The following is a 20554-nucleotide window of genomic DNA, read 5'->3' as shown; positions in this document are numbered from 1 at the left end:
GTGCAAGGGGAGTTGACTTCCACAAGTTTTCCTCTGACCTCCACATACACACACCAGGCAACATCAAAGAAAATAAATAAATGCAATTAATTAAAAAAAAACAAAAAAAAAAACAAAAACAAAACAGATTCAACCGTCAGGTTCAAAGTCCACTTCATGTAGATACTGCTACGTAAACGAAATGCAAAGTCCTGATTCCTTACTTGTCCTTTGTGACAATGGATTATTTTATAAGAAACATTTCAATGTTCTTGGAGGATAAAATTATTTTTGTGTGTTTCCACTTGATTCAAAATATTTCATATTCTATAGAACAAGTTCCAAGATAGCCAGGACTACATTGAGAGCCTTTCCTGAAAAGCCAAATTGAAAAAAACAAAATAAAAAACAAACAAACAAACAAACAAAAAAAACAGATATAAAGAGCAATGGGGTGTGTGGCAAACACCACGCATGACTAGGAGGCGTTTGTTACATGCAGATTATGGTTTTAATGGCAACAGTAAAGCTCACAATGACCCCTATGAAGAAAGTGCATACAGAAGGGCCTTAAGGGAAGCCAGACATGGTGGTACACACCTTTTAACCCCAGCGCTCCAGAGGCAGAGGCAGGTAGATCTTTGTGGAATTCAAGGCCAGTCTGGTCTACAAAGAGAATTCCAGAACAGGCTATACAGAGAAACCCTGTCTCAAAAAGAAAAAGAAAACCAAAACCAAAAAAAGATTAGAAAAGAAAGGCATTAAGAAACAGAACCAGTAAACACAGCTAATCTTCCCTTGTCATAACACAGTCCAAAAATAGTCATGTGAGAATTTTGTGTGCTTGTGAGGAAGCTCCAAAAAAAAAGCCGACTCGAGTCTTATGATCATTGTTCCTAGAAGGTCTCCGTGATCACTGTTCCGAGAACGTGTTTCCATGCTCCTCCCAAGTGTGAGGGATAGAAGTGAATTTATATCACTATTGTTATTCAAATGCTCTAAGGAAAAACGTTTTTGCTATGTGTGGCCTTGTCCTTGCAATTGAACACCTTACTTCTGTGATTCTTCTTAACCCTCAGAGTATAAATTGCCTGATGCTCTGAATAAAGCTGGCTACTGCATGACACTGTAGTCTGCCTCATGTTTAGGCCCCACTCTCCCAGGTTCACACCACCAACTAGAGCACCAAACACTCCCTGACCATAGTTGTTCTTTCCTTCCCACTACTTTCCCACTCACCAAGACAATGAGCCGCACCAACTGGGTGTAGGTGCGCTCCCCGCCCTTGCGTGTGATGATGTCCCACTTCTCGGGAGTGCAGACGATAATCTGTGTGGCACTAATTTCTTCTTTGCATAGCTGGTGATCCCCAGTCAGCTCAGCAACAGTAATGCCATATGTGGCTAGGCGCTGGGAAAGAAAGAGTCATCAGCAATAACGAGGGATGGGGCTGGAGGGGCAGCTCAGGGGCAGCAAGCTTGCCTAAGAATGGCAGACGGTGCCAGGGCCTGTCAGCGGTTTCTGTGTCGTGGACAAGGAGAAGTAAGTATTTGGTGAATCAGGAAAGATGAACAAATATTACTTAAATTCCACTCAGGTAGATGAGGCAAAGGATCTATGGAAGCCTTACATGAAGCAGGAAAGTGGATACATATAGGAAAGTAGAACTAGCGTAAAAATCCACAAGCTGTAAACCATTTCACTCCCCAGAAATACTGTAAGATGCAGTGACTCCACTAAGAAAATCCGCCTAGTGGTGGTGGTGGCGCACGCCTGTAATCCCAGCACTCTGGGAGGCAGAGGCAGGCAGATTTCTGAGTTCAAGGCCAGCCTGGTCTACAGAGTGAGTTCCAGGACAGCCAGGGCTACACAGAGAAACCCTGTCTCAAAAATAAAAAAAAAAAGAAAAGAAAAAGAAAGAAAATCCAAGAAAGATGGAGTCCATATAAGACAGGCCAAAACATTTTTGCTTCAGAAATTACTTGGGTCAAATTCTACCTTGGAAATGGCAAAAAATATCTAGAGATTCCCTAACTAAAGAAACAGTAATGCATAGGCCCCTCCCTACCACCTGGACAGCTGCAGCCAGTATCTTCTGGAGAAGTTCTATGACTTACCTTTCCAAAACTGCCCACCATCTCCTGGACCAGGGACCGCATAGGAGCTATGTAGATGATCTTGAAATCATCCACATTGATAGTGCCATCCATGTTGATGTGTTTCCCTATCTCTCGGAGCATACACATCAGAGCCACATTGGTCTTCCCAGCACCCTAGAGGGGTCAGAGACAAAGCCTGTTCATCTGCTATGGGCTGTCACCAAAATAGAACTGACCCTGGGATTGCCCCATTTAACACTGCCCCATTGGGCTGTCCATCAGAGAACAGAGAATAGCCAGAGGTAGTATGCTATACCTTTAATCACAGCACTTGGGAGGCATAGGCAGACTGATCTCAGTGACTTTAAGAGCAGCCTGGTCTACATTGCAAGTCAGGTCTACAGTCAAAGCTATACAGAGAGACCCTGACTCAACAGCAAAGAATAAGGCCTAGTTAAGGATTAGGATTTAACTAGCCACCAAAACATTTCAGGAGAAAAGGCAGGCAGGTCATTACTTACAGTAGGAGCACACAGCAGCAGATTCTCATCTGTCTCCAGGGCAGCACGGTAGAGCTTACTCTGGATCCGATTCAGCGTTTTGAAGCCCTCAAATCCTGCCTGCGCATACTTTGGCAGCTTCTCCACTGGGAGCAGTTGCTGAAGGAAGAAACATCCCATACTTTATGCTATTAAAGCCTTCAGCAGGCTGCCCATTCTTACAAGATTACGATGATTTCACTTTGATTTCCCCATTATTTCACTCCCTGGCAATCGCCATTCATAATTCTCCATTCTAAACCTGTCCAGAGAGGTCACTATTGCTTCCTGGTCTTGGAATGGGAAAACTTTGGAATAGTTTTCACTCCTAGAATAAATAATCTTTGAAACAAGGTGACATTTTAGTTAATGGCTAAAAGCCAAACTGGAAGAGAGACGCAGAGAAAAGAAAAGGTGATTCACTCACTTCTTCTGAGCCAAAGGGCTTGGGCTTCAAAGCAGGCACATGCACCTCTTCATAGCCCTTACGCTGGCGTCGGAAGGACCCGTCAGGAAGCTGGCAGCGCTTATTAGCCATGAAGTGGCTTCCTTGGGTAAAAACAAGGTCCTCCAAATCCAGAACCTGCCTTGGAGCCAGAGCCTGGAAACAGGTAAAACAGAAACAGGCTGAGCAGGTCAGCTTCCCAGTCACCACAGCCTGGGAACAGCCCGGCACTCACCTCTCCACCTTGGTCCAAATCCATGGTTTCCAGATCAGTGTCCATTCGGGACTGACGGACTCTCTCTCTTCGGGACCTTTCTTCCTGCAGGAGGGAAAAAGAAAAAGCACAATCATCTACATCATTTTCCTGAGATTGGACTTTATTCATGGGTGCTAAATCATGTATCCCCAAACCCAAGGACATCACTTTATTTTCAGACCTGCCAGAGACTATAAAAAATAAACAAATGGGCTGGAGAGCTGGCTCAGTGGTTAAGAGCACTGACTGCTCTTCCAAAGGTTCTGAGTTCAAATCTCAGCAACCACATGGTGGCTCACAATCATCTGTAATGAGATTGGATGCCCTCTTATGGTATATCTAAAGACAGCAACAGTATACGTACATATAGTAAATAAATAAATCTTTAAAAAAATAAGTAAGTAAACAAACAAATCAGTCAGAGATAGTAAACATAGTAGCGATACAGTGCTCTAAAGAAGAATGTCAGAAGCAGACTGTCTACAATTAACCACCATAGGCAGGGAGGAATGGTGTTCTACATTAAGCAAGTGTTCTTTTCCTATGTTGTAGTAAATAGGTCTCCCCATAGTACTAGATGAAGACAGTATCTCAACTACAGCAATGAGGATGCTGATTCTAATTTGTACCCTAACAAACACCAGAGAACACAGAGAGATGTTTTATTACCTCAAACACTGAGGAACAAGAAAGACAGATTAAACCAGTCCTTACTCTGATCAGGTCTTCCTTCTCAGTCTCATGGAGCTGATAGAGGAATTTGGAAAGCTCTGGATCAGCTTCCATCTTTCCCATGATCCTCTCCTTTTCAGCTTCACTCTGAGCACTGGCCAACAAGGTACAGTATAAAACTGCCAAACACAATATGGACAATGAGAAAGTTGCAGATAGTGAAATAAAACCAACTTTTATTCCTGAGAAGATAGACAGTAATTAGATACTGAAGCCAAAGAAGCAACGCAATCCAGCAACATGCACGCACGCACGCACGCACGCACGCACGCATGCACGCAGCAAGAAAAGTGCATGGTCTACTCACTCATCATCCGGTGCTGCCGCAACACTTTAATAAAGTCAAAAGTGTTGAAACCAAGGAGCAGAACCAGTTGGTTCTCACACTCTCGGTCATCACTTGCTGTCTGGAGAGAGAAAAATAAGACCACCAGTATGAATATAGCCATCTGCTACCTCAAACACTGTCCCTGCACTGACAGTACTGCAGCAAGCATAGCTGCTTCCAAACACTGACCCCTTCTGAAGAGACACGTGGAATACAAATACTATCTTGGCCATACCTTCAAAATCTCCAACACTTCATCTGCCTTCTTCTGCGACACAATGGCATCATCATAGAAACGACTGAGCTGTCGCTGCAGCCAGAACGCATCGATATCCCGAGGGTGCAAATCCTTCTTCTTAGAACTCATCAGTTCTCCTGAAGCTACAAGCTAAGAAGAAAATCAGGCATGTGGCTCACTAGGTCTCCTCATCATGCTCCACCCAAGTTATCTGTCATCCCACAGGCTACCCTCTGAGGTCTTTCCAGAAAGAAGCGGCTCTATTACATTAAATTCAGAAGTACACCAGAATAAGATTTTATTAACATGTGTCTTTGGGAAGAGTAACAACTAACTAATAGTCTAAGAAATTCAAAATACTGGCTGTTTAATAAGGCTCACACTGGGCTTGGTGGAACATCTGCAATCCCAGCACTGAGAACGCTGATGCAGGAGATTCCAAATTCGAGGCCAGCCTGAGCTGCCCAGCAAGTTTTATGTCAGAAACAAACACACACTCACACACCCAGGGCTACTGGCAGGTCTGTAAATTTACCTACTTCTTAGAAAGCAGAGTTGACAGAACTAGCTCCAAGACCTACACGAGCTATAACGTAAGTTTAAGTCCAGCTCAGGCAACTTTGTGAGGCCCTTTCTCAAAATATTTTTTTTTAGTCTCTTTAAATACTGGTGCTATAACTCAGTGCTAGAGCATTCACCATGCACAAGACAGTAAGTTCAACCCCAGAAAAACAAACAAACAAAAATAAAATACTCAGAAGGCAATGGTGGTGGCACGCCTTAATCCCACGACTTGGGAGGCAGAGGCAGACGGATCTCTGAATACAAAACCAGCCTGGACTATAGAACAAGTTCCAGGACAGCCAGAGTTACACAGGGAAACCCTACCTTAAAAAACAAATAAACAAACCACTCTAATATTCTTGTCACTGCAATGTCATCTATATATCAAATTTTAGAAACAACCCAAATACCCATCAAAAGGAAATCTGGAAGGCAGGCACAGTGGTCCATGCAGATAATTCCAGCATTAGAGAGGAAGGATAAGGAAGATATAAAAAGTTTGATGCCAGCCTAGGCTACAAAAACAAAACTCCAAACAACCCCAAAAGCTGAGAATGATGAGAATGGCTCAGTGGTGGGGCACTGGCACAACATGCCTGAAGCTGGTTCAATCCAGTAGCCCCCACCCAGAAAAACCAGCCATGGCTCAGTGAGCGTCTTAGTAAGAGAAGTGCTTCATTCAGAAGCAAGCTGGCCTACACTAAGGCAGAGACTGTACTTACATTAGCAGAGAGCGTACAGCGCACAACAGCTTCATCCCCTTCCATGTCATCATCAGAAGCTTCTTCTCGGACTTCCCCATACACATCTTCATCACCTTCCTATGGAGACGACCCCAATCTCAATACAGATGTAGAACTGGTCCTACAGACCCTGTCTTTCTATCACTCTAAGTAAGCTCCATGCTTAGAACAAGGGCTTTGGGGTATAGCCAATAGTGTATCAACCATATTCCAGGACGTTAATGGAATGACCATTTGGAATGAGCTATTAGATGTATTCTCTTTTCTGTTTCTCACCTTAGCTGACAAATATCAAACACTGGGATCAAATGCTCCTTCTGAAACATGGATAATCTCAAACTAAGACTACTGGCCAGCAGGGCAGTGGTGGCGCACACCTGTAATCCCAGCACTCTGGGAGGCAGAGGCAGGCGGATTTCTGAGTTCGAGGCCAGCCTGGTCTACAGAGTGAGTTCCAGGACAGCCAGGGCTATACAGAGAAACCCTGCCTCGAAAAACCAAAAAAATAAAAAAAATGAAGACTACTGGCTAACAGAGGAGCTATGAAAATGCATACACAGGAAAGTACACTGTGAGCTAGAAATGTAGACAGCATGCTTAGTTTGCATAATCTCAACTGTGGACTTAAACCAGCACCATGTTCAATAATTAGCATTTGTTAAATAAACTGCTATGAGCAAGGAAATTTGTGTCAGGTTGTTCCTAATTAAAAGTACCAACTAACAGCTGGGCAATGGTGGCACGTGCCTTTAATCCCAGCACTCAGGAGGCAGAGGCAGGTGGATCTCAGTGAGTTTGAGGTCAGCCTGAACTAATGAGCTAGTCCCAGGACTACCAAGGCTACACAAAAATAAACTCTGTCTGGAAAAAAAAAAAGGAAGGAAGGAAGGAAGGAAGGAAGGAAGGAAGGAAGGAAGGAAGGAAGGAAGGAAGGAAGGAAGGAAGGAAAAGAAAAACTCCCTATCCATTAACTATTCTGTAGGAAGCAGCATTTTGTTTTACTAAAACAGAAACCAAGGCAAAGTGACCTGCCCAAGATACAGGCTCAAACTCAAGATTCCTTGGCTCTCAGTTCAGTGTTCACACTGACTCCAGTAACATCTTCTCTTTCTGTCACAGGAAAACATTTCAGGACTGGTACCTTCTTTTTCAGAACACAAATTGACTCACTGAAAACTCTAAAGTAACTACTTTTTAAAAACATGACGTGAGGGGCTGGAGAGATGGCTCAGCGGTTAAGAGCACTGACTGTTCTTCCGAAAGTCCTGAGTTCAAATCCCAGCAACCACATGGTGGCTCACAACCATCGGTAACAAGATCTAATGCCTCTTCTGGAGTGTCTGAAGGCAGCTACAGTGTACTTGCATATAATAGTAAATCTTTGGGCTGGAGTGAGTGGGGCCAGAGTGAGCAGAGGTCCTGAGTTCAATTCCTGGTAACCACATGATGGCTCACAACCATCTGTACAGCTACCGTGTACTCATATACATAAATAAATAAATCTTAGAAAAAAATGACTTGGAGACATTTAGAGGATTTTACTATGTAGCCCAGCTGGCCTCAATCTGCTGGTTATTGGGAACATAGGCACTGCACTACCTACCATTCCTGGCTCAACTTTTCTTTTTCAATTGTCCCATTATTCCTATTTAGTTATAATCTAGAAGTGACAGGCTTTAACCCCAGGAGCTGCTACAACTGCTAATCAGCCAAGTACAATTACATCCATACTTTAAGGTGAATATGCATTCTTAAACCAGCAATTAGCACACAGTACTAAAACTATACTAAATTACTATAATACGGTTAAAATGCTATAGCAGGACACATCGTCATTGCAGATGTGCTCTATCCTTTTCCCTTTATTGATTAAATGTGTTCCGACAAGCTCATGCATGTACACAATGCACGTCGAGCTCTCTTACTGCCGCTCTTGTCTCCTTCCCCTCTCCATGGAGCCTCCTCTTCCCTACACATCTAATTCTCACGTTCATGCCTACTTGTGTTATATTTGTGACCCACTGAACTTAAACCATCAGAGACCAGAGGCTCAGAGTAGTTATAGAACTGAAGATAATGACCTCCTTCCCATAATCTTATCAATAACCAATAGTTAGCAGCAGGGAGAAGGGACTCCTCCCCACTCCCTGATGGGGTACTGACAGGGCCAGTCTTGTACAGGCCCACAGGAAATGAGTGCAGCTGCCTGAGTCCACGATTGCAATTACTGTGCTGTGCCTGCCTACAGGGTGGCATGTCTCAGTCCTCCTGCCTACAGGGTGGCATGTCTCAGTCCTCCTGCCTACAGGGTGGCATGTCTCAGTCCTCCTGCCTACAGGGTGGCATGTCTTAGTCCTCCTGCCTACTTTCCGTGGTTTATCTGGTTTATTATGAACTGTCAGTGTACACCTACTAGTTTAAATTAGTTTCTAAAAGAACCTAAAGTGAACCATAATAACTTTTTAAGCAGAATAACACAAAATTTGTACGTCTACCACAAAACACTGTAAAATGTATTTAGTTAGGAATTAATTTCAGTTTATGAGAAGAGCGCCCACTACCTTGGTAACATCACAAAACAAAACAGAAGGAATCCGTTTAAAGCCACTCACCTCCTCATCAGACTCAAACTGTACATTCACACCATAAGTCTCATCGATGTTATCATCTGAGGTGATGTGGGATTACAGAAAGAGGGCAGTGTTAGTGTGGAGACAAGCCCATTTCCTCAGCTACCTGGCTTGCTTATTCTCAGACCAGAAAACATAGACTTAATGAACACGAAAACCAGGACCAAGGCCTCTCGAACCTGCAAACCTGGATTCTACCCTGCTCTGCTTCTTCAGCTCCTAAACCCTCCCTTCTCTCTCTGTCACCATCTACACAGTAAGTCTCAATTTAAAAATGGCTGCCAGGGCTGAAGAGATAGCTAGCTCAGCTATTAAAGGGTGAGGCTCACAACCAAATGTCAAGAGATAACTATCCACTTTATTTTTTGTAGATGGGTTTTGCTAAGGAATCCTGGCAGCTGGCACTTGCTATGCTGACCAGGCTGACTAGTTGGGATAAGCCTGTGCCAAAAGGCCTGTAGATCAGCCATTCTCCTTAAGCAACACAACAGAAGTTATGGAAACAATGCTATTCTAAAATTTTAACAATGCTGCTGAGTACTCAACAGAAAGGTCAACAACCACAAAATATGATCAGGACACAAAGAACTCAGGTACCCATATTTTGTATCTCCTTATCGCCACCGTAGTCTGTGATCTTCTTGCCCAAGTTTACCAACACATGGTATCTGGTATCATCTGTCTGACCCAGCAACAGGTCAATCTCCCTTCTTCTCTCCTTGTCTCGAAGCTTTTCATTCTTCAGCACAGCCAGAACTTCATCAGCTGCTCCACAAAGAATATCTCGAGGCTGAAGAAAAAATACAGACAACATGTATGTAGAAGAACAATGAGCAGCTTTGCGACAATATTAAGTAAAGAAGCATATATCTTCACAACTACAGGAGCTGGAGATGTAGCTCAAAAGTTAGCAGTACATGTTGCTCTTGCAGAGGACCTGGGTCCAATTCCCAACACCCACATGACGGCTCAAAAAAAAAAAAAATCACAACTCAAATTCCAGGAGATTTGAAACCTTCTAGTGACTAAGGGTACCAGGGATACATGGAGTACATACATACAAAGCAAACAAGCAAATTTGTAGCACACTAGGCTTTGAACATTCATTAACAGGACACAGTGGCACATGCCTGTAATCCTAGTACTTGGTTAGTAGCAACAAGACCAAAGTTCAAGGTCATTCTTGAATACATAGTGAGTATTAGTTTGATGTCACTTGAGCTGCAGGAGTCCTTGTCTCACACGAACAAACAAAATAAAACTTCTAGAGGGGGCTGCTGAGCGTTTAACACAGTGTTGTCACATGTTCTTAAAATTCATGAGCTCCTGAAGTTAGTCCAAGCACTTGGGGGTGGGGGTACAGGTAGGTGGTCGTCAGAAGCAGAAGTCAACTTGCACAACAGCTTGCCACACATCTTTAGGTGAAAGAGGCATTCAGCAGCCTGCCTCTGACTTGTCACGCTTTCACTAATTCATTGTTCATGCATCCTCTATTCTTCACCGCACTAGAGAACTCATAAAGGCTCTCGATCTAATCAGAAATGTGCAGACGCTCAGGGCAGATTTGGGTATGGACCACTTGGATTCACATTCTGACAAATACTATCTCCTTGACTTAGGTATCTCATGTCTCCTCTATCATGTTGAAAACAAATACTAATAGCACCTATTCATAGTTAACATGCTGTTCTATATATACTAAGTGCTAATTTCTGCAAAATGGTATTGCCCTCCCCATCCTGCTGGGAAAATCCAGAGATAAGATTCTTCTGATTGGACTAGCAAGACAGCTCCTCGGGTGAGGGTACTTCCACCAAGCCCAACTGTTTGATCCCTGAATCCCCCTCAAAGGCAGGACCATCTATGAAAGTTGTCCTGACTTCCTCAAGCACCTATGTGTGTACACACACACACACACACACACACACACACAAAGAGAGAGAGAGAAAATAAACACATGTATAATTAATAATTCAGCCCAAATTCTTCTGTACCCCCTCTTTCCTCCTCTGGTTGCCTCACCTGATCCCCAAGAGCAGCCTGGATGAAGCTGAGCAGCACCTCATAGGTTTCCCGGGTCTCCTTCGTTTTGGGCTTGTAGATGATGCCTACCATTTCATCAATGCCCTCCGACAGCAGAGTATAGCCTTTCATCTTGTTGATGTCGTGCCGGTCCTCATCACGTTTTCTCCTCCTAAAGGACATACAACATGATGTTGAATGGGAGAACTTCCCATCCCAAGCCAAGTCTACCCTATCTATACATCTAATATGTGAAGGCAGGGACATGAATCAAAATAAATAACTCCTACCAGACCTTAATTATTTTAAGAAGCACTTCTTAAAAAAGATTTATTTATTTTATGTATATGACTACACTATAGCTGTACTGATGGTTGTAAGCCATCATGTGGTTTCTGGGAATTTTGGATTCAGGACCTCTGCTCACTCCAATTGGCCCCACTCTGGCCTAAAGATTTATGTATTATCATATCTAAGTACACTGTAGCTGTCTTTAGCCGCACCAAAAGAGGGTGTTAGATCTCATTACAGATGGTTGTGAGCCACCATGTGGTTGCTGGGATTTGAACTCAAGCTCTTCTGAAGAGCAGTCACTGCTCTTAACCGCTGAGCCATCTCTCCAGCTGAAGAAGCACTTCTTTGTGGGACATGTTTATAGAAAGAAAATCTGTCATCTTCTGATAAGTTGTTACAATGTACACCTTTTTATATCCTTAAGATTTTATAATATTATTTAGACATTTTTTTAACCTTAGATGCATCCATTACTTTTTAGTAGTGAGAGAAACTAGGCTCCAGTGAAATCTACTAATGACTCCCAATAAATAACTAGAAAAGACGTCAGACTCAGAAAACTGAAGGACCAAGGAACAATATTTAAGCTCTTCTAAAACATAACCATTCAACCCAAACAAGGCCTGGGGATTGTTAAGATTTCATAGTAAGAGAGGGCTGGAGAGGTGGCTCAGCAGTTAAGAACACTGACTGCTCTTCTAGAGGTCCTGAGCTCAATTCCTAGCAAACACATGGTGGCTCACCACCATCTATAATGGGATCTGATGAACTCTTCTGAGGTGTCTTCTGCATGTCTGAAGGCAGCTACAGTCTGAAGATGAGCTATAATGTATTCATATACATAAAAAAAAATAATTTTTTTAAGCCAGGCAGTGGTGGCACATGCCTTTAGTCCCAGCACTTGGGAGGCATAGGCAGGTGAATTTCTGAGTTCGAGGCCAGCCTGGTCTACAGAGTAAGTTCCAGGACAGCCAGGGCTACATAGAGAAAGCCTGTCTCGAAAAAAACAAATACAAAAAACCAAAAAACCAAAAAAGAAAGAAAGAAAGAAAGACAAGACAAGACAGGACAGGACAGGACAGGACAGGACAGGACAGGACAGGACAGGACAGGACAGGACAGGACAAGACAAGACAAGAGAAATCATCTGGAAGTAATGAGCAACAAAAAGGAGAAAGAGGCCAGGGAGAGAAGTTTCTAACAATGTGGTGGGGCTGAATTACTGAGAGGAGATTAACCAGTCCTGAAAAGTCGGGGATGGGGCTGGAGAGAAGGCTCGAGTAGTTTGGCCTAGGACTGCTTTCCAAGAGGACCCAAGTTTGGTTCTCAGCCCCACATTGGGTAGCTCAGAACCTCCCCTAATTCAAGCCCCAGGGGACCTCAAACCGTCTTTTGGCCTCCACACAGCATCTGCATGTGTGTGCACAAATTCACACAGACATGCATATTATTAAAAATAAAACAGATTTTTTAAAAAGATAGCCTGGGTCTGGTGAGATGGCTCAGTGGTTAAAAGCACTAACTGCTCTTCTGAAGGTCTTCACTTCAAATCCCAGCAATCACATGGTGGCTCACAACCATCCATAATGAGATTGGACGCCCTCTTCCGGTATATCTGAAGACAGCTACAGTATACTTACATATAACAATAAATAAATCTTAGGAAAAAAAAAGATAGCCTGAAGAAATTAACATCGGAAATGTGTGAGTAAATGTTATCAATAGATTTTGTTCCACTTCATTACACCTAAATCCAAAGAAGCTTTAAACCTTGAAGAGATTTTTGCTACGTTGTGCACATACCACTGATCTTGAGCAAACTACTGCTCTAATGCTAAAGATGGGCTTTACATTAGATGGAAAAAATATCCCCTTAGTACTTACTTGGCCCGTCTTTCCTCCTGCATCTGTGGTTTGGTCCGTTGAGCCTTATCTCCCATTCGGGTTCCCTCCAACTTCCCAACCAGGGACAGAACCTCTCCCGTCGGTTCATCCCGGCGGGTACGGTCAATGAGAGAGCGGTCAGCTTGGAGCACAAGATTTGAGTTCTGAAAAGACCATACTTCATCAAAACTTTGATATATATAATTTTTGAATCCTGTTATTACAGTGACACCAGAAGATGGAAAAACACTGGAATAAAAGACTAATGCTCTTAAGAAATAGTGTAACGTTACACTACGTACTAACACTATGCTGCCTAATGAGGTGAACAACCAGCGTTCCTAACAGCACCCACAATAGCCCACATTTGGGTAAAATGTTGGGCGGGTTGGGGGTAAAGAGAAGGGGCGAGTTTAGTGCCCAGGGGACTAGGAAAAAAAAAACAACTAAGTTCTCACGCGCCTCAAGCGCCACTGGGCTTACTCCTTCGTGTTTTAAACCATCCTTCACCCAGCTCTGATTTCCCTCTCAGTGTTCGTGGCTATCCACCACCTCCCTTGCCCGCACCCGTCCTCTGAGACCACACGTACCGCCTTGTACTCGTACTGCAAACTGCGGGCAGTCACATCCGCCATGGCTGCCGATGCTCCGGGAACTCAGGGTTCCACTCTTCCTCACCGTGCGAAACGCCTCGGTAAACCGCTCTGGACCAACAGGTACAACGCAAGACAAACGTAAGGGACAGAGAAAAGACACGGACTTCCTTCCGCTTCCGGGACGCACGCTAAAAGAGAGGCTTTCCGGTTACCGTGCACGGCTTCTGGGCGGAGTTTGCGAACGATAGTACATCCGGGTCAAAGATTCCATTGACCGACGAGACACACGGGCGTGCAAACTATGGTTCCAGGCATCTTTACGTGCTACAGAGCCAAGGCCGAACCCTCTAAGAGTGTGTCGTTAAAAGTCCCTTTCTGTAATGCTTTTGGCTTCTCATACCAGCCGCCCTATGCAGGCAAACCGAAGCTAAGGAGCTCCATTTCTGGATAAGGAAGCTGAAAGTTCAAGCAAGTTAACGTGTCTAGTAACTGACTGGATTTCTCTTCTGTATTGAGAAATTGGGGAAACGCTCCCTGTCCTATTCAACTCACCCCAAACCGGTTTCCGCAAGACTCTCCCCTGTGTCAGCTGACTGACTGTAAAGAAAGAAATCTTTGGGCCCAATCTTTTGTCACAGCCTATGTCAGGATTTTAGGTGTACGGATTATAGCATATATATAATTTTGTCCTCCTCAATGTGGCACGAATGTTTTGCTAAAGAAATATGCGAAAAATAAGTCATGGCGGGCAGTGGCGGCGCACGCCTGTAATCCCAGCACTTGGGAGGCAGAGGCAGGCAGATTTCTGAGTTCGAGACCTGCCTGGTCTACACAGAGAAACCCTGTCTTGGGAAAAAAAGAAAAGAATAAAAAAGAAAAATAAGTCATATGTATGGAAATATTCAGTTTTATTAAGCAGTAGTGGTGCCTTTTATGTAAAGGTGGTATTTAGTCTTTTAATAACTCCACAACACTAAAGCAAAACAGCAAATTCTGTTTTCCCTTTATGTTTAATAAGCACCTTTGGTTTATCATTTACATTCTATTCTATGTATATAGGTGTCTTGGCTACATGTATGTTACACGCAGACCTCCAGGAAGTCCAGAAGACGGTGTGAGATCCCTGAGGCTGGAGCTACAGATAGATTGTGAGTTGCCTTGTGCCTGGTGGGGTTGGAACCCAGGTCTTCTCAAAGAGCAGCCAGTGTTCATGACCATTGAGCCCTTATCTGGTTATTGAGAAAAGATCTCCTGGAATCCAGGCAGGCTTCAAACTTGCTACCCAGAGACTTTCTTGTGCTCTTGACCCTCCTACCTCAAACTCTGGGAGTACAGCTATGGGCTGCTGTGACAAGCTGTATCTTATCATATTTAACAGTATTAGCAGCATAATAATCCTATGTTGGACTCAGTTACTTTTTTTCTTCTTTATTAGAAGAAAGAAGTTTTATCATTTAGGGATCTAAGAATTTGCATTTCAAATATAATTACCTTCCCAAATGGAGTTCCACTTGGAAGATATAAAATAAGTTCTTGTCAATTTAAAAACTGAATGTTATCCTGAAAATAAAAGAATTGTTTTATGAAGGTATTGACAGTTTTGAATCATTTTTTTTTAATTATAATGGTTTTCTATTTATTTATTTATTTCTTTATTTATTTATCCTATGTGATCTTCAGACATACCAGAAGAGGGCACCAGATCCCATTACAGATGATTGTGAGCCACCATGTGGTTGCTGGGAATTGAACTCAGGACCTCTGGCACAGTAGTCAGTGCTCTTAACCACTGAGCCATCTATTTATCCCCTTTAAATGATATTTTTAAAATATTTCCTTGTATTTTCTGTTGTATGGGTGTTTTTCCTGCCATGTATGTATGACACCACCACAGCAGTGCCTGGTATCCATGGAAGTCACAAAAGGGTACCAGAGCCCCCGTAACTAAAGTTATAGTTGTCAACTGTCATGTGGATGCTAGGAATTGAGCCTAAGTATTCTTCAGGAGTAACAAATGCTCTTAACAGCAGACCATCTCTCCAGCCCTATTATTATTATTATTGTTATTATTATTATCACTAATTATTATTATTAAGGTTGGAGAGTTAGTTTAAGGGAAAATATCTAGATAAGCAAGTAACTATAACAAAAGCATGGTGAGAAATAATATCTTCTTTATACATAGTTTCACTAAAATTAAGATTAGGATTATTTAAATGTAATGGGTGTGTATATGTATTATGTGTGCAAGGCAGAATATAAGTTGTGTGGGGGAGTGCAAATACCACAGTGTACGTGTAGCCATCAGAGGACAACTCTATGAAATCAGTTTTCCCATTTCACTTTTGTGTGGCCTCTGGCAATTGAACTCAGATTTATGCAGCAAACACCTTTAGCCACGCAGCTAGCCCACCAGCCCTGCGTTGTTCCTTATCATCTAGGAAACACACCAAAGAAAATTCCAGGCAACTTAGACATTTTTTTTTATTTTGGTTTTTTTGAGACAGGGTTTCTCTGTGTAGCACTGGCTGTCCTGGAACTCACTCTGTAGACCAGGCTGGCCTCGAACTCAGAAATCCGCCTGCCTCTGCCTCCCCAAGTGCTGGGATCACAGGCATGTGCCACCACTGCCCGATGACAATTTTTAAAAATATATAAATCTAAAAGGGTTTGAGAGGTATGGAATGAGATGTATAAATATTGTGAAGGTGTTTGAGTCCTGTTTGTACGGTGCTCAATCACCACTGTGATTAAAGATGAGACTTATCCAGCTCTCCTGGAGTCTATTTGAGTGTGTCCTCAGAAGTGGACAAAAGCTTGAATTGGGAAATATAAATCTAAGTTTTAGCTCTTGAAGTTTTGCAGAACAAGGTCTCCTTTCCATCCATGCTGAAGGGACACTTTGATGTGATGTCATTTGTAAATCGATGAGATCATCAGTGTCTGCTCTTGCTCATTGGTTACCTGTCTCTTAAGAAGCCACTGGGGGATTCTAAAACAAAAATTGAATTCTTGTATATATAATTTTTTTTTGTTTTTTGGATTTGTTTTTTTCGAGACAGGGTTTCTCTGTATAGCCCTGGCTGTCCTGGAACTCACTCTGTAGACCAAGCTGGCCTCGAACTCAGAATAACAACTGCCTCTGCCTCTGGAGTGCCACCACTCTGCCACCATTCCCCGGCTATCATTTTTTATCTTTAAAAAGTTACATTTTCAGCTAGGTGGTGGTGGGACATGCCTTTAATCCCAGCATTTGAGAAGCAGACACAATTGGATCTCCATGAGTTCTAGGCTAGTTTGGTTTACAGAGCAGGCTCCAGGACAACCAAAGCTACACAAGGAGACCCTGTCTCAAAACAAAACAAAAAAGTTACATTTTTGCAGGGTATTGGTGATGCAAGCCTTTAATTCCAGCACTAGGGTGGCAGAGGCAGGTGGATCGCTGTGAGTTTGAGGCCAGCCTGGCCTACAGAATGAGCTCCAGAACAGTCAGGGCTATACAGAGAAACCCTGTTTCCAAAAACAAAGCTCCATTTTAATTTTAATGTATTTATTTGTGTGTGCTCGTGTGTGCGTGTACCCACAGGCCACAATACCTGTGTGGAGGTCAGAAGAAAACTTGCAGGTGTTTCCTCCTTTTGCTTTGTGGGTTCTAGAGATTGAACTCAGGTCTCCAGGCTGGGCAGAAACACGGTGCCATTTTGTCGGCCCCAGTTACAAATTTTTAAAAGCTCCTTATATAAGTATGTAAGGTCTCCCTTTAGCAGAAACTTCTGCAGAATACAAAAACAAAAACAAACAAACCTTCTGTACTCTTGTTTCTATATGACTCTCAGAAATTATTTTACAAGGAGTGGTTTCCCAAATAGTTGAGTTCTTACATTTAGAACACATGAAAATGAGATCTCAGTTTGTACAGCCTGTTCTCACAAGTGCCACTGAACAAAGACAGGGACTGAATCTTTAAAAGTGGCCTCTATGGGGCTGGAGAGGTAGCTCAGTGGCTGCGGGCATTTGCTACTCTTTGGAGTACTCTGGGTTTGATTCCCAGCACCCAGTTGGTGGCTCACAACCATTTGAAACTTACGTCCCATGGGGTCTGATGCCTTCTTCTGGCCTCTGATGCCTTGAGGGCACCAGTCATTTGTGAGGGTGCACAGACAAACATGCAGGTAAAGCACCCACAGAATAACATTTAAGTAAAAAATAAGGCTTTATTCAGAGTGCCAGATATCTGGGGAGGCAATGAATAACATCCCCCAAGTCGGCCTTCTCGCTCCTCTGTAGCCAGCGAGGGAGGCAGCAGTCAGTCATTCCAAAGTCATGCTTACCTCTATGACATGTAGAAGTATTTGTATAATGTAGACTATAATAGCACCCTCGCCACCACCAATACCCGCTGTCATTCTCCACAGTAAGTAGTAACGTGCAAGTCTAAGATCTCTATCATGTAGACGGCAGCCTTCAGCATGTGTTGATATCGTGGCTTTTGACCAGGAAGGAAATTTTCTAGCATAAAGGTGCAAACTAAGGAAAACCATAAGCAATGCCAAGCAGTTGTGCTGGATTAAATTTTTAAAGGGGGCTGGAGAGCTGACTCAATGGTTAAGAGCATTTGTTGCTCTTGCAGACTGAGTTTAATTCCCAGCACCCACATAGTGGCTCACAACCCTCTGTAATTCTAATTCTGTCAGATCCGTGGGCTTCCTGAGCACTGGAACATGCTACACGGACATGCATGCAGTCAAAACACTCATACAAACAAAATAAAAATAAATCTTAAAAAAAAAAAAAAGAAAAGAAAAAAGAATCTACAGTCAGGTAGCAGCACATGCCCTTAATTCTAGACCTTGGGAGGCAGGGGCAGGTGGATGTCCATGAATTCAAGATCAGCCTGCTCTACAGAGTGAGTTCCAGGACAGCCAGGACTGATGCACAGAGAAACCTTGGCCTGAAAAGCAAAACAAAAATGTAATAATCTAAGATGGGGATTTGTATTTCACCAGAGAATGTTTGAGGTTAAGAAGCAGTCTCATAATGGATCCACGACGAAAAAGCCTGCGGAGTTCTCAGCACCTGAGAGAGCCAACTTCACAGACAGCATCTCAAGCCATAAAGTGGGTAGAGCTAACAGGACTGTTTCTAAATAGAACTGGAGGGGACTGGAGCATATCATGCACTGAAATTGATATTCCTACATGTTTGTATCCAGAAAATATAGCTTTAAAAGATTTTCTCTTCCATGTGTCACCAAAAAGCTGTTTTACCCTCCAAGGACCTAGCACAGCTACCATAGAGGCAAGAGAGTAGCTCAAGACATCAATGGATTTTTATTTATTTATTTATTTATTTATTTATGATGACATTCTGCTATGGAAAAGGAGAAAAGCATCCACACTGAGGCTTTAGGCCTGGTTCACTGCAGTTCTAACGTCCTTGTCTGAAACATCTCTAAGGACAGACTGCTACGTGGTGCAGGGGAGGCAATGGGCTTCCCCATTTTGTCCTTTGACCTCCATGCAAGTTCTGCAGCTCATGCGTGTCCACATACATATACGCGATACACATACAAACGTAAGAAAATTATTTAAAAATGAACATTATGTCTGTAGACAACAATCATAGCAAATGTTCCCAGTTGTGCTAAATGGAACTCTTTAGTCTCGGCCAGTCAGAGCCTTCAAGACTTTGGGGTAAGAGGCTCCTTCCTTTTCCCTCCTACAGACTGTTCATAGTCTGTCTTTCTATCCTCACAGGATTTATATAGTATATGAATGTCTTCTCCTTCTGGGTTTTATCATAAAATAGACCATAACAATTTTTCTTCCTGATCAAGAATTTTGTTGTACTTGGAGGTAAAGAAAGAAAGGAAGTCACACCAGAGAAGCACCAACTGGGCGTGAGACTAATAGAGGATTCACAATTTATTTTTATTCCTATATACAACCTATAAGGCCTTTTTTGGTTAATTTCCTATTTTTAATTTTTATAGCTTCCAAAATTTTTGGTTTTAAAATATTTAATATTATGTTTATGTATGAGTTTTCTGCCTGCATGTATAAATGTACACTTGTTGGGGCGGGGGATGCCCAATACCAGCAAGGGTCAGGAGAGGACTTTGGATCCCCTGGACCTGGCGTTAAAGACAATTGTGAGCCACCCTGTGGGTGCTGGTGACCCAATCCAGGTGAAGAGTAAGAAGTGCTCTTAATCACTGAATCACCTTTCCAACATCAATTTTTATTTTTGGTAAATTAGAAATTTCATTTCTATTCTTAATCATTTTAAAATTCAAATTAAACTAGGCTTCTATAATCTTTAGATCTATTCTGGGTATCTATTCCTGAAAGGGATAGGGACAGAGAGGGAGACAGAGAGGGGGGGGTAGAGAGAGAGAGAGAGGCTGAGAACTTGGTATGCAGCTAAACCCAAGCTGCACCCACATACCAGGAAGGACCCCATGGCTTGTCCTTGGCCAGAGTTACTCCCTAGCTACTTCCTAGCAACAGTTAAAGTTTAGTCTGTTTCAGATGTACTTTCAGACTGTGATTGTATATGGTCTTGCTTCAGAGCACACACCTGTTGGCTCACAATAGACATTCAGTTAGATGCTTGCCAGGCTGGGCCCCCTGCCCTGTTTACTTCCATTTCCTATAAAACCTTGTCCCGATGAGAGTTCAGGGCTGCTTCACCAAACCGTCCTGTGGGCCAGGGGTGTGTTAGCCCAAACTTGAGTTTTTAATAAACAGACCCTAATGTGATTGCATCGGAAACTGCTCCTTGGTGGTCTTTTGGGGTTCATTATGAATGCTTTGTGGCACAACAGTGGTGCCTGGGGAAGACACCCAGGCACCCAGGGGGAAGACAGAAAAGGGTATCAGAATCCCTGGAAGCTGAATTAGAGACGGTTGTGAGCAGTCATGTGAGTGCTGGGACCCCAACCTGGGTCCTTTGTAAGAGCAGCCAGTGCTCTTAACTGCTGAGCCATCCCTCCATCCCCTGAATAAGTTATTTTTTTTTATTATTTATTTATTTAATATATGTGAGTACACTGTAGCTGCCTTGAGACACACCAGAAGAGGGCATCAGATCTCAGTACAGATGGTTGTGAGCCACCTTGTGGTTGCTGGGAATTGAACTCAGGACCTCTGGAAGAGCAGTCAGTGCTCTTAATCTCTGAGCCATCCCTCCATCACCTGAATAAG

General features: G+C 43.0%; 1 protein-coding gene across 1 annotated transcript in view; it reads right to left on the bottom strand.

The window, feature by feature from the left end:
• Positions 1-13537, bottom strand: part of Snrnp200 (small nuclear ribonucleoprotein U5 subunit 200) — a 32112-nt gene extending 18575 nt beyond the window's left edge. The window contains exons 1-14 of the mRNA XM_052183531.1: positions 13344-13537; positions 12754-12917; positions 10576-10747; positions 9151-9343; positions 8536-8591; positions 5903-6001; positions 4614-4766; positions 4358-4457; positions 4033-4169; positions 3298-3381; positions 3045-3218; positions 2600-2737; positions 2097-2252; positions 1219-1389 (exon numbers count right to left, since the gene is read on the bottom strand). Coding sequence (XP_052039491.1) covers positions 1219-1389; positions 2097-2252; positions 2600-2737; positions 3045-3218; positions 3298-3381; positions 4033-4169; positions 4358-4457; positions 4614-4766; positions 5903-6001; positions 8536-8591; positions 9151-9343; positions 10576-10747; positions 12754-12917; positions 13344-13388 — 1842 coding nt within the window. The 5' untranslated portion in view covers positions 13389-13537. The remainder of the gene's footprint in view (positions 1-1218; positions 1390-2096; positions 2253-2599; positions 2738-3044; positions 3219-3297; positions 3382-4032; positions 4170-4357; positions 4458-4613; positions 4767-5902; positions 6002-8535; positions 8592-9150; positions 9344-10575; positions 10748-12753; positions 12918-13343) is intronic.
• Positions 13538-20554: the final 7017 nt, after the last annotated feature.

The sequence above is a fragment of the Apodemus sylvaticus genome, chromosome 5, assembly GCF_947179515.1.
Source record: "Apodemus sylvaticus chromosome 5, mApoSyl1.1, whole genome shotgun sequence".
Taxonomy (NCBI): Eukaryota; Metazoa; Chordata; class Mammalia; order Rodentia; family Muridae; genus Apodemus; species Apodemus sylvaticus.
The sequence above is the reverse complement of the archived record's forward strand: the minus strand, read 5'-3'. Positions and strand labels throughout refer to the sequence as shown.